The 21304-nt window shown below is 42.3% G+C and overlaps 1 protein-coding gene across 3 annotated transcripts; it reads right to left on the bottom strand.

The window, feature by feature from the left end:
• Positions 1–950: 950 nt before the first annotated feature.
• On the bottom strand, positions 951–21300 carry cpt1ab (carnitine palmitoyltransferase 1Ab (liver)). Of its 3 annotated transcripts, none has more exons than XM_086208384.1 (19): positions 21125–21300; positions 17549–17713; positions 16946–17088; positions 15382–15553; positions 14883–14984; positions 14501–14638; positions 14271–14348; positions 12009–12116; positions 11260–11347; positions 9094–9289; positions 7088–7276; positions 6893–6998; positions 6581–6697; positions 6176–6340; positions 5215–5346; positions 4980–5132; positions 4201–4314; positions 3674–3766; positions 953–3583 (listed from the first exon to the last, which is right to left on the bottom strand). In XM_086208384.1, the coding sequence occupies exons 2-19, from the start codon at positions 17687–17689 to the stop codon at positions 3497–3499; spliced, it is 2322 nt and encodes a 773-aa protein (XP_086064510.1). In that variant the 5' UTR covers positions 17690–17713; positions 21125–21300; the 3' UTR covers positions 953–3496. The 3 variants fall into 3 exon arrangements, with proteins under 3 accessions (XP_086064512.1, XP_086064510.1, XP_086064511.1); XM_086208385.1 differs by lacking the exon at positions 11260–11347 and adding an exon at positions 10726–10810 and having other exon boundaries at positions 954–3583; positions 21125–21299; XM_086208386.1 differs by lacking the exon at positions 21125–21300 and having other exon boundaries at positions 951–3583; positions 17549–17708.
• Positions 21301–21304: the final 4 nt, after the last annotated feature.

Below are 21304 nucleotides of genomic sequence, written 5' to 3'. Positions count from 1 at the left end.
TTGGCTCCCTAGTTTCTGTTGTGGAGCAAGTAGCACATGAATTAAAGTGGTGACACGCAGAGGACGCAGATCTCTGTCAAAGTCTACTTTTAGAAAGTGCAAGTCAAGGCTTTATGTTTCAGTGTGTGCTCTTGAGTGAATGGGTTTTCCAGCTTGGAAACAAGGAGTACAATCTAAAGGTTTGTGGACCCAAGGCCAACCAGTTGACCTTTGTTGATAAGGCTCTACAGATTAGTCCAAGATCTACTGTTGTGTGTTTTAAATGTCACTTTGTTTGAATCCCAATCAAATCTGCCAAAACTCGTACAAAGATCAGGATTGCAGCTATTAGAGACAAAATTAAATATTTACATTTGTACTGAGCAAGCACTGAGCAAGAGCTAGGGACGTTTTTATGAAGTGGATAAACTGCAGGTTCCCAGAGTAAATGAGGAGCAAGCAGACCTCAGGAATGCAGTCTTGAAACGTTAGCCTGCTATCGGAAGCCCAGGGTAGGGTGACACCCGGGCGGGTGTATGAGCATGGAGGAGTGTGTGAGGAAGGGGACTCTGCTCAAGTGGAGGATAGGAGCTGGAGGGACAACTGTCACATGTAATCGCTTCCTGCCGTTGCCCTCCTTGGAAATCTGTCACCTTGTGTTGCCTTCCTTTAATTTGAGTTAATAGCTGAACACACCCTGAGCAGCCCCGGGGGAGGGGGCTTATTAATACCATCAGAAACGGAACTGGCTCCTCGGTGCCGTCCACATGAGCCCAACCGTCTGGCAAGTGCTTCCCTGTGATTAAGTAAACACTGAGCTGAAGAAGGTCCAGAGGATCTTGGTGGCCAAAGGATACTGACGTGCTGATCTTGTGACTTTTCCAAAGCTTGGTTTATTCCAAGAACGATCTCCAGACATTCATAGCCTCCAGAAAATAAATCGTAAGGACTTTGAACAGCTTTTCTTCTTGTGCCACCATTTGGTTCACATTTGTAGTGAAAATCCAACTCATGATTGATTGCCATAACACTTAATACATTCACGCACCCCTAAGGAGTCATAATTTTGGGTGATTACCCTTCAATTTAGCACCATCAAAAGCTCAGTTTGCCCAATTTTTTGGTTTATGACCAAACTCCCATCAGCCTTGACTGGTCTTTTGTTCTCAACATTTTATGGCGCGCTTACTCCCCAAATTGAGATGACCACAGTAAACTAGCTAGCGTTAGCATCTGCATCATTTCAGACTCTCGGTAAGAAAAAAAGACTCAGTATTGTGTTCATCAATCCTTTCTCATTGCTAGACCATTTAGTCAGTGAATGAAACAAATAAAAAATGTAAATTATATTTAAAAAAAATTAAGTTATGACATGACTGTCCAACTTAGTAAGATTACCGGCGAAGTACCTGCAAATTTGAGAATCCGGGATCATTTAATTTCCTTAATGAATGTTACCATTCATTCACTCATAGCACTTCAGATATTCAGCCACATTTGGCATTATGGGTAATTTATGACATAAAATGTACATTAAACCTTGAAATTATTAAAATTGGTTTAAAAATGAAGTCATACAAATCTGATACAGCTGTCTGACATTCACTTTATTGTTAAAACTTTTGGTATACCAGCTGCGTGGCATTTTTTTTTCTTATTTTAAATATCTTTAAATTAAAGGCAATCATATACAGCATTATCTTGAAAAACCATGCAGCAGCGTAAACATGGGGTCTGCTGAGATAAAATGTCTTACACCTACAACTTACTGGCAAACGTGAAAACAACAAAACAAAAAGACCTTGCAGGTTTATGCTTCTCATTTGCTGCATTCAGCTGCTAAATAATGCATGTCCAAAAACACTTGGTAGCGTGTATAAAGAGGTTAAAACATTGAAAAAAAATAAATAAGATGTACTGACGACGTATACAAAACAGAAATGCATTCCGAAACATGATATTACTTCTCTATGTCTGGGATTGCTGCGCGTTTCCTGGAGTACTAACAAAGTGATTCTGCATCTCGTCTTGACCGGGCAACAACAGCTGCAACACCACAATGATGTAACTGACAATGTGAAGGTTTGTTCATAAAAAAACATAACAAAACAAAACAAAAGACAAAAACAAAACAGGTAATTAGTTATGTTAAAAACCAAGTGAGGAATAACATAGTTTAAAGTCCCGGAGTGCACAACCCACTTGTCTAAATACAAGAAACTGAAAAGTCATTGTTGGCTATACACCCTTCCTACACGTTGTGCAAGTGATATTCAACCCCAGACGCCCGCTCGCCCGTCCACACGCACACATGCATGCACGCACTGTCCTGACAACCCCTCACTCGCCTCAACAGCAAAGTTACTGCTCATCAGGGTTGCATTGTACTGCATCTCAACTATTTTTTTTTCTTTTAATGCTTTCACATCTACATGCCAACTAAAGCACTAATCTTCCAGGGCTACAGCCAGCACCCTAGAACGCCACGCCAAGTTAGTAAAACCTGAGGATGAAAAACAACACACACGCACGCACAGTCATCGCTACGTCACACAATCACGGCAGCTGAAAACAAAAGGGGGTGTGCGTGACTCAGAGAGGCTGTGGAGGCCAATGGATGAGATGGTAGGAGTGGCTCTCAGTCCTGAATCACACATTACACTTGATCACCACTTCAATGACACGACATGGAACCACAGAAAACGAGCGGACATCTTGCAACCATTCTGGCTGCTGCGCTGAGCAGACAAAAGACCCCTACAACATTTTAGAACACTGCATCAAAGTCAACGTTCAAATATCTGATGATGCTACAGAACATTAATGCCTCTCTCCAACCCGCAACGTTCTCAGACACAACTGGCTGCTCTGCATATGCTGTATTGATCGATTCAACAACAAGACTGTATAGAAATTGATTCGAAGGATCTCGTGAAGTGTGGTGGTGGGGGACGAGTTGTTTTGCTGCCTCTGATACAATAAAGTACTCATTTGAATCATTTTTAAATGCTATTTTGCTTATTTTGTTCTGCCAGGTTCCAGATGTATGTGCCTTGAGGGACATTGTCTGACCAGACAAGGAAAAAGAAAAAACTCGCATAAGACACGCAACGCTCCTTTAGCCACTAATCGGTGATACTGACTATTGATCATAACGACGCTCACGGTACATGCTATGGACTGATCCGCTGTATTTCGGACCACAGCGTCTCTCATCCGTCTCCTCCCTTTATGTCCTTTTTACATTAGTGAGTCACTAAGGCACTGGAGAAGTACTTTGATCTGTGCACTACCTGTACCACATACCACCAGAATCCAACGTTGCCAAGAGATACACAAACACCTCCCAAACAAAATGTCAGTAATGTTTCCAAACACATCCCAATCATCCATTTTTTGCATCAACAATAAGCTTAAAATAACCCCAACTCAACATTTGTTTCTGTACAAGCTTCAGGAGGAACACACATTTCACTAAAACAGCAGTTGTACTTTCGCTTCATCCACTGAGCAGGTATCACTTGCTGGCTTTATTGTCGAGCTGGAAGAGATCCAGTATGTCCAGCATGGCCTGTCTGATGTTAGCACCAAAGCGGTGAGAGTCCTGAATCACGAAGAGACGGAAATAAAAATCACTTGCGGGAAAAGAGGAAAAATTTGATGTTTGCAAAAAAGAAAGTGTAAGTAAACTCACTGTTTCTGGGCTTGAGTGTTTGCTGGAGATGTGGAAGTTGATGAGGTTTTCCCCAACGATGATGTAGGAAACGCCATAACCATCATCAGCCACCTAGTGGACACCAGAAGAGAAAAAAAAAAAGGTTATCATCACCCTTGGCAACGTTTCCAGACTGTTGCTGGATTCTAATTACTGATACGTTATCATGCACATCTGTAACGTTGCAGCTAATAATGACAGCTGATAATGTTAATGACTGATTCATATTCTATTCTTAAACAATGTCAGTGTAAACTAATAGCAAAGCATTTAATTGTAAAACAAAGCAAATCAACGTAGTACGACCATGAGGGGAGTTCTGACGTGCTGCATTGCAATTTAAGCGCTGCAGCCAAATTTGAAGTCATTCTGGAACCCTGCTATAAATATTTGCAATTAGAAAATTCTATGTGGGAGCTGGATGACAATGTTGATGATCACAGCAAGCGGGACTGTGAGACCGCCTTCACTTATGCGTTATGGTAAAGAGCTGTTTGATAGCATACCGGGCCGAAGCCCCCTCCGGAGGACACGTATTCGGGGTGTCTGACGAGGTCGAACAGGTCGACCTGCTGCAGAGGAGTCTGACTGGTGGACAGCCTCCACGGCTCAGACAGGACCTAAACGTGACACGAAACACTCAGTCATCATCTACTGAGAGGAACACAGCAGCAAATTCATTCGCCTCAGTTTTCGAGGGTCACCAACAGCTCCAAACAAGCTCATATTTTCATCTGCTTCAAAGCACCTTGAGAATCTGCACACACAAAAAAATTGTAACCTTGGCCAGAACTTGTAAAGACAAAGTATCAGACTTTGTGACGGTTCTTCAATCAATCCTGCGCAAAGAACACTTCAGTCAGCTGTTTATCTACGCATTGAAATGTGATAAGTAAGTAGAAAATAACCTCCATCTTATGTAAAATGTCACCGAAAATAAATCATGGGCACGAAGGCCATGTTGTAGAAAAGAATACATTTTCATGATCCTTAGCACAACTTGGAAGCCACGACTGACTCAGCTGACACCAAAAATTCCTAATATTTAGCTGAATTGCTGACTGTGAAAAATCTGTAGTTCGTAAAGTAACAAGGGGAAACTGAATTCTTCCAACAGTACCTTTCAGGTACAATGTGGTACATTCAAATCCCATGTGTTCTCGATTTCAGTAAAATTCCAATCACATAAATTCAACTGTTTGATTCGTTAATTGATGTTTTATGACGTGCTGTAACAGATAGGTTGAGGTTTCCCCACATCTAGCCTTGATCGGGCAGCTCATACCTCCTTGAGAAAGGCGGAGTCTTCTCCAAGGTATTTGGAAACCACGTACAGACAGAAAAGATGGCGGTCAATGCCCTTCCCTGTCATAGCCAGGCGGTACATGTTTTGGTGCTTCTCTGCTGCTATTTTGAGCAACTTCATACGCTCTTCTCTCTGAACAGAAAGGGGACCTTGTTAGTCCAGCGTGATAACTGAGTGACCAGAGGAAGTGCAGATGTAGGGTGTAGCTCCTTACCGTCTCATCTCTGATCATGGAACGCACAAAGGCACATGTCTCACTGGTGCAGGAGCGTACAGTTTCTGTTCGGCCCTCACGGAACAAACGGGTCATGGAAGCTTCATAGGTCAGACAGAATTTCCCTTTGTCCTGTTCAAAGACAGAATTACCTCTGACATGAATGCTTAGTTCCACAAAAAATGTTGATAAGTAGGTTAAGGAATGAGGTATGAAAACTGCAGTGCCAAAGTTGGATTGAGGCAAGTTCATGTACAAAGTAAAGACCCTCACACTGCAGCTGATAACAGACTCAAAATTTGTCAATGAATATTTTCAACTTTTATTTGTTGACTGGTAATTTGTGAGTGCCCTCTGCTGGAGTTTCAAGGTACTGTCACTACGGTTCATGCCCTTGCACGTACCTGTCATTGTTTTATCATCTAGGGTCAAGCTTGCTGGGAATTAAACATTTAAACAGTTCTTTTTTCCAACATAAAACAATTGAATATGATAACAAAAACAACAACCGCAGCATTTAAGTGACCGGATTTTTATCTTAAAAAGCTACAAAATAATCAAAAACATAAAAGCTATAATACACGTTAAAAAAAAATTAAGGAAGTGAAAAGTCCAGGGTGTAACCACCTTTTTTTATATAACTTTTGAATCATTTTCATGATGGTACATTCTTTAAAATGTTTACATTTCAAAAGGCATTTCAAGATGAATCACAGCAGTGACAGTTTACAAAAATCAATGTCACGCTATGTGGTTTGATAAAACTTAAATGTGCACTCAGGTAAATCACTGTTAACCTAAAGAGATTTTCTTTCAATCCTAACTATCCAAAACTTTCTGGCCTTATTTATTGTCAAACATTTCCAGGCCTGGGGATCGCCATTGTCAAATACAATGACTGTTCACAGCCACGTGAACCCCGAAAGTCACAAAAAAAGCTGAGAGCAGCGGATGCACTGACCCTGTAATGAGCCAGCTGCAAGGCGATCTGGATGAAGGCATCGGGGCTGGTGCGGCACTTCTTGATCAGACCCTTCCCAAAGTCAGAGAAGGGGAATATGTGGCTGTCCACATCATCAGCCAGAGTCCTGGCTACCGTTAGAGAGCTCTGGATGACCTCTTGGCACTACAAGACAACAAGAAAATGTAGTCTGACATCATTTTCAGAATACCGTCAATGGAAAAAAAAAAAAAAAAGCTTCCAACCATTACATGTAAATAAGCAACGTTAGTAGTTCTCGTATTACTAGTGAGGCTGTTTAATTTCAAACACAAATCCAAACAGTGGTGCAAGCACTCAGAGCCACCAGTAGAGGGAAGCCAAGGCCTATGGATCTGCTGTGTGGGGGACACCGGACCCTCTTACCTCAGCAGGGATGTCCCATTGCAGCTTTTGGGGACCAGGCAGGTTGGGGTGGGGCTCCCCACAGCAGTGACCCTCTTCAGTGTAGCCCAGCTTAAAAGGGTCCATGGAAAGTACATGCTGCAACACAGAATCCAATGTTAACATGTTCGTATCTCCTACAAAAACAAAAAAACAAAACAAAATCACATTTATCATGTGAGCAAAAAAAAAAAAAAAAGGATAAAGAGATACTTTTTTTTCTCCCTGTGACATACTTAAGATGTTTTAACACAAAGCTGATAAAATAATTTGACAAAAATGGCAATCACACACCTCCCACAGATGGCCGATGATTGGAGCGTCGGCCCAGGAGTGCTCTGCGTTCAGCCCCATGGTGCCGTTCTTGTACACTATCAGGTTAAAGGATTTATCGAACCACCTGAGTGAATATGACCGGGTTTAGTTTATCTGTAGGTTATCTGACACAGCACGCTGAGAGCACAAACAACTTAACCCAGTAGTGCCTACCTGTCATAGCACTTTCCATGGAGCAGCGACTTGGCATAACTATCCAGAGACTTGACACGGTTGTTATCATCGTAACGCTGCTCAGTGTCGTCGAGGGTGACAAAGAAGGCTGCCTTCTCAATGGCGTCCAAAGATTGCTTGTTCTTACCACGGCTAAAGTGGGCCTCACGGCACTTTGCCCACGGGGTCCTGCAGAGTGTCACAAAAAAAAAAAAAAAGTATATTAAGGACTGGCACCAAAGCTGCATGATTTTAAAGTACAGCAAAAATCAAAGTATTACAATATAATAGGTGGTTCAGGACTGGACTTCCTGACATCTGCGGCAGAACTCTGACGAGGTTCTTGACCATCCAGGACAACCCCCATCACCCTTTGCACAGCACCATCTCTAGGCAGAGGAGCTCCTTCAGTGACAGGCTGTTGTCACTGTCGTCCCACACTGACGGACTGAGGAAGACATTTGTCCCTCGGGTCATTTGCTGAGCACTGAACTGTTGTAATTAATTATTATTATTATTATTATTATTATTATTATTATTATTATTATTATTATCATCATTATTTAGTTTAAGTATTGCCACAGTATTTGTGGAATGTGTGCTGTGTTTTTCCCTCTGGGATCAATAAAGTAAATCTATCTAAAGACACACTAGTAAAAAGCAGCAACATATCCATAACCTTAAGGAGAGTTTTTTTTTTTAAATTTATTTTATTGTAATAAGAAAATCCATTGAACTGGGTATGAGGACTTTTTGTTACTGCTGACTGGAGTGCACTGCCCCCAGTTGATTTACTGGACTTGAATGGGAGGGGAGCATATCTCTCTGTAAAAAAGGTCTCACAAGTCAGTTTTCTGTCACAATGCTATCACAAATTTCAACTAAATTTTCAGGTCAGTTAAAAAAAAAAAAAAAAATTGCTTCCAAACCAAACCAGTTTATTCTTCCAAAGTCTCTTCCCTTGTTCTCCTCGTCATTCAGCCCAGTCGGTGTGCTCATGTAAAGCGGGGGAGTGGCCACCCCGGGGCGTGTGTTTGTGACGGTGTATGTGACAAATCCTGCTTCCAAGACAGAAGAGTAACTGCAACAGTGCACCCTGCGTGTTATGTAAACATGTCAACGGAGCAGGCAGTCATCAAAGTTGGGAAAGGCGATGGAGCTCATGTCTATAAGTATTGTACAATCCATCGATGTCAGCATTATTCAACAGGCCTCATCATACAGGTTAGTGAGAAGCAAATGTTGCTGGGTGAACCTTCAAGGAGGACAACCATCAGCGCAGCACTCCAACAGTCGAACCGAAGAGAGAAGTCATTGCTGCTGCAAGACACCAGAGTGACTTGATGGTCATTCTTGCAACAGTGAAGGAAACCAGGGACTAAACATCGCCATGCATTCAGTCTTGTACTGATGTAAGCAGGGAATGAATCAATATAAATGGAGTAACTCAACAGGTGCGGTAAGAGACCGAGCGAGGATCTATAACAGATCAAAATGGAGTCTATGGTGGCAGCATCATGCTTATTCAGGGGAGAAAAAAAATGAACAAGGAAACTAGTCAGGACAAGATGGAAGCAGAAAAAAGTGTGTGTCCAGGATGTCAGGCTGAGGAGGAGAAGGCTGACATTTCAAAAAAGCCATTGACCTGAAGAATACCCCCAAGAAAACAAAGAAGCAGCTTCGAGAAAATTCTGTGAGAGTTCTGAGTCCCCAGCTGAACCCGACAGACCTGAATGCCGCTGCTCCAACAATCCCCTTCCAAACTGGAATGCCCAGAACAAAAGCAGAAACACTCAAAAGAGCGGAACACCAAGTTTGATGGATTACTTCCAAAAAGACCTGAGGTTGTTCCTGCCAAAGGATCTGTATGATTATGGAAATGGAGATTTTATTATGACTACATCTACAAAACCATTCCAAAAACCTGTTTTGTTTCATTCCTAACTGTGTAACATGAACCACAAACACACTTCTTTGCTTTCTTCTTGTGTGTAGCACACACGCACCTTTCTCCGGCTGTAAGAGCAGCTAGTGTTTCCTCTCCGGCCATGGGCTCGGTCTTGTCCGCCAGAATCCTCTCCATTTGCTGCTCTATTTCTCGTGGAAGAAGCAGCCGGCCATCATAAAACATCCACACCTTGAAGAAACGGCCTTTGTGGTACACGGCGATGTGCTTGCTCTCGTTCATGTGCTGGAGGGTGTCTGGAAAAGACGGGTCAACATGAGGGATGAGGTTGCAGAGGGTGCGAGGGATACTGGGGAATTGTTTGTAATTAATTTGGATGTGACATCATTTCAGTAAACAACAGAAGTGCTGGTAACATGTTCTTTGTCCAAGGAGTAAATGATGTGACAACCACAACACCAAAAATGGCTTTTTTTGGGGGGAGGGGGGACCGCTGGCTCTGTACATGTTCATCCCTCATATATTGATGAGGGGATGAGACTGAGGGTGTATTCAGGGAAAAACTGAAGAAGCTTGAAATGAGACGTACAGGGAGTGAGATGAAAAGGGAAAGTAATTTGGGTACAGGGCAGTGGTGTGAAATATGATGAAATGGTGCAATGTTTGTTTGAACAGCACTGTGAATAACCAAGAGAAACCAATGGAAACGTATGTTATCTTTGCTATAAAGTTGTTAGCATTTTGTTACGGTTATGCTGGCAGTGTTCAGACAAACATTGACCTTGTTATCGACAAGACAAAGAAGTGGATACTTACTAGGAATAACCCCCAAAACAGAAACAAAGATGACAACCAGAGTATACTTAGCTGACCGTGTTTCTTCTTTCACCTCCAGCAATGTGAATCTGAATAAGACAACTAGTGACCTCACATTTAGTCGACTTGCTTCAAACTCTAAACTGGAGCATATTTCTTTACTGATGCTATTTCTATATATTTTAATACTTAGAAACTCCACTTTAAAATCATAAGAAGCTCCAATTCAAACCTTTTATAGGGGGAAATGCTGCATGTCTTTCCAGGTGCATTCCCATAAATCCAGGAATAAGTTCATTTCTGTCATCAACAGCCAGAGACATTCCAGGAGTCCCTGAATATCACCGGTGATCTGCATCTTAGTTAATCTGTTTCAAGCTTTGAGGGGTTATTCAAGATTAGATGGTTTTCCTAGGGGGGTGTTCACTAGGACTCCCAGTCAGCTCATGCGTTAGAGGCCTTTCTCAACTGTGCATGTCACTTCCTCTATGACAGCAATAAAGTCCATGTTTCCACAAACTGCTAGAAATCAAACAAACTTTTCTAAATCACTCCCTGCCCTCTCACTGGTCAGTTGTTTATTTTAGTTACCACATACACTTGAGCTTGATTATATTTTAATACCATGGTGCTAACACTGAATTTTAGGTGAACAAACTCCGTAATAGCCATCATCAGGGCAGCTCGACACTGTTGGGGTCTTCCTTTACCATGACACCCTTGCCCTCTTAAAACGCGATACTTGACTCCACTCACGTGCAAATTAGTCACCGTTATGTGCATCGACCCGTACACACATGCATTAGGATTTACAAGAATGGGTCAGATTATTCCCAGTTCAAACAGATGGACGTAATGTCCAAAAGAAGAAGTAGAGTTTGAGGAGTGTGGAGGGTGCTGCAACTAAAGACTCTACCTGTGTCTACACCTGGGACACGACTGGTGTTGAACATGCGCTCGTATTGGGATGAACACATGGGGATAGTGTTTAGGAGCATGAGCTGAAAAGCAAAAGGGGAGAGTCAAATAAAGATAACATACTAATTCACCATAATCCCGAGAGCAGCGAACACACACCTACAGGGAAAGGAGTATGAATGAGGTGGAGAGGAAGTGATGAGGATTGGTTTGATAAGCAGGAGGGACCTTAGAAGACTGCCAGGGTGGGAAATCTAGAGGGTCCAGAAACCAGTGGCCAACCCCCTCAATGCCACCAGCAAAGCCCTGATATATCAAGGGGATTTGAATTTAAATATAATCTAATTTTACTCTATTCAGTCATCACTCACTTGCATTTATAGAAGCCAATAACAGGTTTGATTGTTTCAGGGCTGTGCTGCTGAGAAAGAGTGAAGGAGTCAGGGTTTCTAATGGTTGTTGCCATGGTAATGGCTGGGACACAGGTTGGGGTGGGGTCAGAGGGCACGGTAGAGATGTGCCCTCCTCTTACCTGTCTCCAAACCAGGGATGCGGGTGGTGTTAAACATCCGCTCCCACTGAGCCGAACACAGAGGAACCTTGTTCGCCAGCAAGTATATCTAATGTAGCGTCCGACACAGCGTAAGGACAAAACAGTAAAACAGAGACAACCGAATGTGAGTGTGTCACAGTGCAAGCTCATGCATTGGAAATTGCATACATCCATACAATTTTTAAGAGATCGGTGTGTTTTCCAGGTGTCAGGATTGTACAAAAGTACAATCCATTACAAACATAAGAAGAGGTTGCAATTAAAAATCATGCAGGTTGGTGAAGGAGGGACAGAGGTGAGGGAGCACATGACACAACGGCGTGTTAGTGACATCAGGAGAGTTCAAAAATAGTTGTGATTTTGCTTTGTCAACAATCACAGCTGAACTTCCATCCAAACAACTAAAAAGCAAAAAGCAGACACAGTGAAGTATAAAATATCAATCATCTACATAACCACCAGTGTGCTTGCAAAAAAACCCCCCAAACAAACAAACAAACAAAAAAAACTTTGCAGGTGTCATCGTAAACTTCGAAAGACAAAACATACTGACGCAACAGATACTGGATCAATGGATAATTAAAGAATGTGAAACATTTACACAGGACTGATAAGGTCACAAATGTAGTTTATATTGCTGCTTACACAGGTATGCTGTTCAGAGTTCAAGATAGGAAAATCCATTTGAGATATAAATCAGGAGACCAACACACAAGCTCTACACTCACTGGTTTGATCTGGGCTCGGTCCAGCTTCCTCCTGTAGAGCATGATGGCATGAATGGCATTACCTGCTCTGGCTGCCTGAATGGATGTGGGGAACACATACAGGAAATCCTGTAGAAACGGAGATTGTAGTTAAAGAAAAAAAATCAAAAATCAAAAAAAAAAAAATCAATAAATCAGTCGTGCTTCCTCTAATGTACGACATTGTTCAGAAGAACGGGACAGGACATGCTAGGCATGAGCTGTGATTTGTAAATTTAAACAAACAGTCTGATCTGTGTCACTGACCACATGTTCAAAGCTGCATGTTCCAGTGGCATCAATCTGTAGGCAAGAGCCCTGATGTGTGTGTACATTTCAAAACAAACATTTCTTCCAAGTACTGTGAAAAGTACTGCTCCAATTATACCATCTACTTAATAACTGCACAAATCAGACAAAGACAGGTCTGTGTTTCTAAGACCAGTGACCCATGTCTGTCTGAACAATGTATCCCACTGTCTCACTTATTCAGTAAATTAACACATTTGCAGCATTTATTCACCTACATTACAGCCTGAGCTGTACAGGTTGGTGTACGGCAGTAACGTCACTTACTGATCCATAGTAAGTTAATTTCAGACCACAGCAGAGGCTTTTCTGTTCTCAAGTTTCAGGAACGCTTGTGTGAACACAACTGCAGTTGGTCAATTAAGAAGCTGTTGAAAAGCTGTTCAATTTAGGAAACAGCGACAAGACCAACACGGTACTGAGAAATGTACAACTTATTGACACAAATGTTTATTGTCCTTCATGTTTAGTGACAGAAAGCAGAGAGTTCCTATTGTCTCCTCTCAGAGTACACTAGGAAGCTCCAGACCCCCCAGCAGAGGGCTGGCTACTATTTAGCTTGGCTACAGTGAACACTGGCGGTGGGACAGTAGACAAAGATGTCAAATACACTTCTAAAAGATCTTTGTCTGCATTAATAGAACTGGTGTTGTGCTTAAAATCAACAGTGAATGAACTGTGGGAAAGGAAGTCATGATGCCATTTAGAGTCAGATCAATACTTGGAACTACTTTTCCGCCAGGGCACATTGATTTCAAACAGCAACTCAAAAGCCCCATCATAATTTCAGTCAAAAAAAGTAGTTGCTGATGACAAGAAGAGTGACTGCTGCTAGTTTTCACAGTGGACTTTATAAGAGAGGATGAGCAGGATTACTTCTGTACCAACCAAGACCCTGATCCTGAGTTTTGGGGATGTGTCTGATAAAACAACATGTCATACTTTTCAAGTTTTTTCCAAACAAATGTTAAGCACTAGTTCTATAGATGCAAGCAAACCCATTTTGGAGAAATGGGTCGCATTCACTGCAGCTATGCTAACTAGCAGTGAGCTGTCTGGTGGGTGTCTGGGGCTCTGTAACGTGTGCAGAGAGGACAGAATGGGATCTCTCTGCCTGTTAAGACAATAAGCGTATTCACCAAAAAGTGAGCATGTTCCTTTAAACCAGTCACACGATTACTTATCATGTTTTTACTGTGATAACATTATTGCTAACTTCACACTCACTATCACAGACTTCTCTTTTGTTAATGATATATACACACACAAACACACATACAGCCACTGCGCTTGCTTATTATATTAAAAGAGATCGTGGCTGGTATAAATATAAAATCCTGATGCTGAACGTCGGTTGAGACATGAGGGGTTTACCAGATGAGGTATACACACAAGCAGAACCTGAAATTTTTTGAGAAAGAGATGTTGGGATTGAGGATGTGTATCTTTATTTTACATACAACCATCTGTGCACATCTCCATAGACCAGAAAACCTCAGTGCAAACATTTTTTTCAGCCAAATTAAGAGCGCAGGAAAACCTAACCACAGTACTTCCACATTCTTGTATAATGAACCTTTCTACTGAGACCGATCGCTTTTAATTAAACATAAAAGTTTCAGTATTTAATAAGAGTTTCATCTGCACTGTGTTTAGACTAAATTGTACAGGTAGTGATGTATCGTGACTTAAAACCGCTGAACAGCTCATTACCACGTTGCATTTACAGTGCTAAACTGGTAGATCAGGTTTCATAATGGTGCTGCTGATGGACTGACCAAGAGGTTATATAGCATTTATAAAAACTAGTGATTCAAAACTTACCCACAGGCAATTCAAGGACGGACACACACACACACACACACACACACACACACACACAACTCAAAAACAGATTCTGCCTTCATTAGGAAACTGAGAGCTCAGAGATTTTACCATGGCGTAGTAGTTGCTGTTGACCATGATCGGCCCACGTCCTCTCAGGTAAATATACTCTTCCCACCAGTCGCTGACCTGTGTCACACAATATGAGAGGAAAAAGAACAGATGGTGCCTTCACTAAGCCTTAGCAAGTCCAGGAAAGCAGCAAAGACCCAGGACTCAGTCTAAAACTGCGGCGAACCCCTCAGGAGCAGAAGAAACCAAGGGAATTCTTTCTGACTCACATAGTTGGAGGTCCACCAAGACTTGAGTTTGAGGTACCACTGCAATCTGGGTCCCAGATTCTTCTCAAAGTCTTTAGTCAGTCCCTTCATCCGCTCGTACTGTTCATCGTCCATCAGTGGACGAACTGACTCCAGGTACTGTTACCACATAAAAATGAATTAAATCATGACGTGATAGTGCACAGCAAGGGCAGAGCCAAAATATACACCGCCTCTACTCAAATGTCCTGATTTGAATTGTCATTTTGCAGTCAGAGTAATTTAAATAGACTTGAGTGAGGAAATGGCAGAGAGAGAAGGCATTTGATGGATGTTAAGTCGCTGATTTGTAATTTTTAACCCTGAGAAGTATGCAAACAATGACATGAACAGTGGATATTACCCTCCTGCAGGTGTCCTTGACAGAGGGAACAGGCAGCCGTGGCAGGGAGTTCTGGAAACTGTAGAGCATCGGCTTCCTGCCAGAGAACACCTTCACAAGTACCTGGATAACAAGAACAAAGGTCATTTATAGATGAACTTTGTGTTCTACCTGGAAATCTGAATCGGCATCTTTGAGTGAGTCTTGAATCACAAGGAGTTCTCATTAGTAGCCTTATGGCCCAACCTTCATATACATAATGATTAATTAAAATCATAATCTTTTATGGCTACCACCATTTTTAAAAATAAATTATTGTCTTTATGAGATGAGTAGAAGGCTTTTTTACAAAAAATTTCTATAGAGCCTTTTTAGAATGTTCTTTTTCATGAGCATCTTTGCGAAACCATACATAAAAAAGTGCCATCTCTTCGAATTTTGGGATTCCAAAAAAACTGCACGGACTGTCCCATAAGAACATTCCACAATGAGTCAACTCTACAGTGACATGATGCCTCACCAGCCACAGACGGGTGGACCAGGACACAGAGCCGTGTCGTGCATACATCCAGCCATGCCACGATAACAGGCACTTCAGGACATTCCTCATGATCATGATTATGGTCACCCACAGGCCTGTGCCCACCAGGACTCCCCCGACTATCTTCTGGCTGTCTGTGGACATATACTGGCTGTGGGCAGAGAGGATACAAAAACCAGGGGAAGGTTTGTTTAACATTGGCAGAGGCATAATGAACAGATTCAAGTATGCGTATCATTTATTAAGTTTCATTTCAGCTGACAGAGTTTGTCAATTACCTATCTCTTTTTTTTTTTTTCCTAAATCACAGTCTCAGAGCTATCAATAATCTCTTGAAGGGTTTTCTGATTGCTACTGATGCAAGCTGTGAATTTGTGGGGAGAATGAAAGCAATGTGTGCTGCGTGCAGTTTTCCCCACAGGGGTTTCCAGAGGCATGCTCTCGAACAGCACCCTGAAAGTATCAGTGGTAGCCATTTGATTTCAGAGGTTAGAGAAATGAGCATCACAGTGCTCTAAACAATGGAGTGCTTTACATGCCACCGAGACTGGGGAAGAAAAAAAAAAGAGAGAGTTCACAAAAGGCCGAAACAAAAAAAAAAAAAGTTTTTGCACTCTGATCAAAAGCCTTTCCTGGAGCTCCTGTTATAGCTGCAGCTGCTCTCAGCAATTATACCATTTTTGTTCTGAACAAGAATGGAAATAAGCCTAAGAGTCATTTTTTAAATTCCACCTCTAATATTAGGATATTGCATAACATGTATGTATGTTTGCAATATGTTTTTTTTTTTTTTCCAATCAAATAAAATTAAAACAGGAACAATTCAATGTAACCTCAGTTTGTGGTTTGGGGTTTGAAATGCAGTGGATTGCGTCTGCAGATGTAGTTGATCATCTCTGGCTGCAGTTTGTTTCCACAAACACAAAAAGTCTATTTTCTTTCCACTAGCTTTTTTTTTTTCCCCCCACGAGGGAGGAAAACACGTCAAACGGGCCAGGGGGGAAACACAAGGAGCCGGCAACAGTGAAAAGACGTTTCAAATCCATGGACGTGTATCGAATCTACTCATAAGAGAGACACACATGCCCCTGTTGTTTTGTTATGTTAAGTCAAGTGTAAAGAAATTGTGAAACTGTGGCGGGACAAATTGGACTATGGAGGGCCGCCACAATCAATTAAAGAGAAACAACTAACATTTTGCGCGAAAGGTAAAGGGACAATGTTTTGATATGCAAAAATACAGATAATTTCATTTTGAGCTTGATCTTTCTCAGACGGTGTGTGTTACAAGGAAAAGCAGTTGAGAGGGAATGTCGCCCAGCAGCTGCCTGACTCAGCCCAGTCCAAAGACAAACAAGTTGCTTTAAATGACTGACAAACATTGAATGTCATTTATGTCAACAGATTTAACGCAAACAAACTGTCCTTATTTACTAGCAACAGTGAAAACAATGATTTTAGCCGCGAGGTTATGTCAAAACACGATCATAGCTTTGCTCATAAAATCAACACACCACCATGTTCACGAACTTCTCGGCCTTACCTAATAGGTAAGTGCTGGCCCAGCTTGGCGATCAACCCCAGAGATGGATCCAGTTGTTTGTATTTGTTGTAGGACATGTAGGATGTTACCACTATCATGAAGCCAGCGGGGCTGCCTGGGTAAACACCAGTCATCACCCCATTCTGTGAAATAGACAACCCAAATAGATGGTTACACAGGTCAGCCGGGTCACAGACAGCAAATAAAAGCAGTAGTTCACTAGAACCTCTGGCATCATAGCGCAGTGTTCTGGACCCTATTAAGTCATTACTTCTGAGTGACTCAGTATGTGTGTGTAAACAGAGAAGTAGGGGAAAGGGCAAAAAGAACAGACAGGTTTTTTATGATTACTCTTGGCTTTATGGATGAGACCAGGTGACCTTCTAGTATGAGCAAGTTAACAGAGCGCAACAAAGACATCCACTCTGGGGCGGAACTGAACATCTAAATGGTGCTGTTGTGAGGCTGTGCCTTTACTGAGAAGGGAAATGAGCAGGAACAAGGATAATGAAGGTTTTAGAGCTCGATTTCAGAGTCCAGGCTTATCTAAATCTCCCACAAACACACCGAGGTTTGCTCCCAGAACCACTAAGCTCCTCTCACCTTGAAGCGAATGAACCTTTTCTTCCAGGAGTGAAGGCCAGACAGGTAGATCTGGCGTAGAGCCTCGTGGCACAGTTGTAGGTCGATGCCATCTGGGGTCACGGTGAACTGAAAGGCTACCGCCTGGTGAGCTTCTGCCATGGTGGCTACTGCTGTACAGGGTCACTGAGGGCCAGGAGACAAAAGAGAGTCCATCATGGGTCAAGACAGAAAGGAGAGACCCTTTCAGAGTATTTCTCAATCATTTTTCTGCCGCCGTAAATTCACGTGCACATCATGTGATATCAACTTAAAATCGTTCTAATATGTGGTTGGGAGTATTGTCTACTGTCTTTTTAAATGACCAGTACCAAGCACAACTCCTTGAAGTCGTTAGTTTTTGTTTTTCCTTTTCACAAGTCGGAATTTAGTCTGTCTTAAGTGAACCGGTGGGGTTCGTTTTGGTGTTCGTGACAGCAGTCATCATCTAGTGCGGACCAAAACAATCAGACATTTTCTCTTCCAAGAGCACGATCCAAGTTGGCCCTAATCCTACACCAATGATTATGGGATGTCATTTGTTAAAATGTAAACAAAGGGGAGTAAAATGACAGGGAGAGGACTGACTACGACCTGTGCTTGAATCTGGGCCGACGATTTTCCAGTGCTAAATTCTTGACTGATCAGGAAGGCTTCTGGGAGCACATTCCTGACTCTGCTCCTTCGTAGATGCCAATTCGTAAATTTTTTTTAAATTCATTTGGAAAGCTAAATTTCTACACTGTACAATTAAAATCTGATTCAGATAAGTCAAAGTTGTAACAGAAGCATCCTTAGGAATTCAAGAATTCAAGGATTCAAGGATCTGTATAGTCAAACCATTTCGCATTTCCATGTTGGTGTTACGAAATTAGGACTCAGGTCCTGGTATAAGCCAAGGTAATAGTAAGCCAATAAATAAAATAAAGTCAAGTAACAGAATAGGTATGTACATATATCCATCTATCTATCTATCTAATTAATTGATTGACTTGTTTGCAAAATGATTTGGTCTCAAGCCTATCTTAGGTCAAAAACTGAGGACTAGTGAAACACGGCTGTCATCAACTGACTGAATCAGAGAGTGATTGTGACTGTCTGTCTCTATGAAAAGCAGTCAGGCGAGCCGGTCCTGCAGCTCTCCCTTTTGTTTAAATGAAAATATCATTTGTCACTGCACTTTCAACATTATCATAAAACCATCAGCAATTGAATAGTTCTAAAATCTCCATATTCATAACAACATACAGTCAATAATTTGGACTATTCCCAAAATAAGAATGCTTGATGCACACTTTTTTGAATTTAATGGGTAAAATGGTCCCCGTGAGCTGACACTGGGTGAGCTGAACCGCTGTAGGCTGGTTGTTTTTTTTGTTTGTTTCTTTGTTGTTGTTTTTTTACCACTGTCAGTAATCTCAGAACTGGTTAGGCAGAGGTACCATCATTTCCATCCAGCTCCAAATAATAAAATCTTCAGAGGCGCAGTGACAAGCTGCTCAAGATAGCTAACATTACACCTGCTACCTTTAGAATCGAATCATCGAATGATTTTAAAGGTTTAAATCCAACCTACATTGTTTTACAACACGAGGGAGACGGCAAGAGGAAAGGATGTGAGAGAGATGTCGGTGTAATAGCTGGTTTATGCACCGGTATTTTAGCACAGATTATTTCTAAATGCAAGGATGTCGTCCTATAAACAACCTCAATCAGAGGGGTTTTCATTTTGATTAGGGAGACTTGTCAGTTGTGAGGGCGATACAGGGACTCGGGAGCCTGCTCGCACCATCTGCGAGAACGCTACGTCCGTCTTTCTGTTCCTTGATTATCAGAGATCAAATTTTCTTTAGCCATGTTAACAGCAGCAAAGGCGGTTGGCAGAACCACATTCAGTGTTTTTATTGTTTGTCATTAAGACAAATTACCCCTGCCATATGTACTGGTGTCTCAGAGCACACTGACAGATAAGCAGTCAATCTGACACCTTTGACCCCAGACCCTAAGACATGGCACTGCACTTCTTTGAGGCACCGGCAAGGTACATGGCAACTTGGGCTTGGAAGGGATGAACAGTTGTTGAGATAATCGAATCACACACAGACATATGACAGAACGCCTTACTGACTGCTAATTTTACTGACTGAAACCGCTGAGGAAACTGTTTTCTTTAAAAAACAAAAAACAAAACAAAACACAGTTTTAAGTCTGGCATCTGTAAATAGAGCTGTGTTGTATTCAGTGTCTCTCATTCTGGGAGTACTAGCGGTTACAGCAACACTGCATATGTGTAAGTCCAGGACGTTTGTAAAAATGATTCCCTTTGCTACTACAGTCCATATTTACTCATCTCAACCCGCAGGACTGTGAGGGCAGTGTGCGTTTTCAGTGGTGGGCTCGCAGGACTGGCAGCAGTAGCATCTAGCAGCAGTGGTGCAGCAGCAAGCCCTTCCCCCCAGCTCCTCATCACATGATCCGCCCTGCAGAAACTGGGGGAAAGGTCGCAGCGCACCGCCGCTTAGAAACCCGCCGGCCCGGGGAATACTGGGAACACAGCATTCATAAATCCTCAAATACCGACGAGCGTATCCCATTGTGGTCTTGGTCGCAGATTTGTTTTGGCTATTGTATAATCAGCATACCTGCATTTTTCTTTATTTCCGCGCAAATAGTTTATCATGTCAACTCCCTCCCATGTCATCACGCACTGTCATGACGCACACCGTCCAACTCACTCATCTTTTCTTTTTATTGTGCAGTAATTAAAATACAAACAAAAACAAAAAAACCCAAAACTTAAAATACACGACCGACAAACACGTAACACAAACGTCAGGTACGATCTCAAGTGTCCTGCCCACGTGGTCTGTGTGAAATGGGGTCACTAGTGAGCACCCCCCCGGTGTAAATACACCAGTCCACCTTATTCTATGCATCTACAAGAAGTTGAAGTGGGTAGCAGTGAGTGTCAAGGCGGAGGTGCAGCTTCTCCTCGCTGCAACTGCTCCCCAACACCGAGTCAAACCTGACCTTCGCGAGCAGGTGACGTCTACACGCCAATTAATTCCTGTTTTTAATACACATCAGAGTACAAGTGTCGGTTGCACCCCGACTAGACTGGACCATTCGTGGATGGTTGAACTCCATATTTATTGCGGTACAGCAACCAGACTGTTGTCAGTCAATGACCTTTATTTGCACTTTTGCCTACATTAAGAGCAACTAGGTAGGAGAGCTTACTACTTCAACCTGGAGCATCATAAAGTCAAAGTACTCCGAAAACAAAGTCATAACTGGCGATAATGCCGATATTCAATAACGGCCTCTTCAGTGTATTCATAGTATTTCGTAAAACATTTTTTTTTTTTAAAAAGACCAAAACAAAGCAAGAATGTGAGCGCAATACAAACTTTCGCTACACAAAAGCTCGAGTTTGTTTTTGTTTTTTCTTTCACCAAAACCCCAGCAGCCATGTTAGTGGAACAGCTAGAGAAACTGCACAGAGAGAATCTAAACTAGCTTCCCAGAGGCGTTGGGAAAGCAACCGCGATCACTCACCGAGCTGTCTGGGAGGACGAGGCCTTGTGTTTGGACGAGGATGTGACAGTCCTCGGCGGCTGCTGCTGTGGTGGCTGCTGTTGCTGGCGGGGACTGCTAACGCTATACGACCTACATGAATGGGAACACAGGCTGTATACATACGCCGCCTTCTCCTCACCTACGTCACGTTTAACCTAG

The sequence above is a fragment of the Aulostomus chinensis genome, chromosome 7 (assembly GCF_037954235.1).
Source record: "Aulostomus chinensis isolate RoL2024-O1b breed Wild chromosome 7, RoL_Achi_v1.0, whole genome shotgun sequence".
NCBI classification, from domain to species: domain Eukaryota; kingdom Metazoa; phylum Chordata; class Actinopteri; order Syngnathiformes; family Aulostomidae; genus Aulostomus; species Aulostomus chinensis.
Note: the sequence above shows the minus strand (reverse complement) of the source record. Positions and strands in the feature narration are given on the sequence as shown.

What these genes read in the sequence shown, in the direction of transcription:
- cpt1ab (XM_086208384.1), bottom strand. Translation starts at nt 17,689, where the DNA reads ATGGCAGAAGCTCACCAGGCGGTAGCCTTTCAGTTCACCGTGACCCCA. An exon ending in GGCCAGCACTTACCTATTAG is followed by an intron (nt 15,554 to 16,945) that starts GTAAGGCCGAGA and finishes CTCTGCCCACAG; the next exon opens with CCAGTATATGTCCACAGACA. An exon ending in TGCAGCTGGCTCATTACAGG is followed by an intron (nt 5,347 to 6,175) that starts GTCAGTGCATCC and finishes GTCTTTGAACAG; the next exon opens with GACAAAGGGAAATTCTGTCT.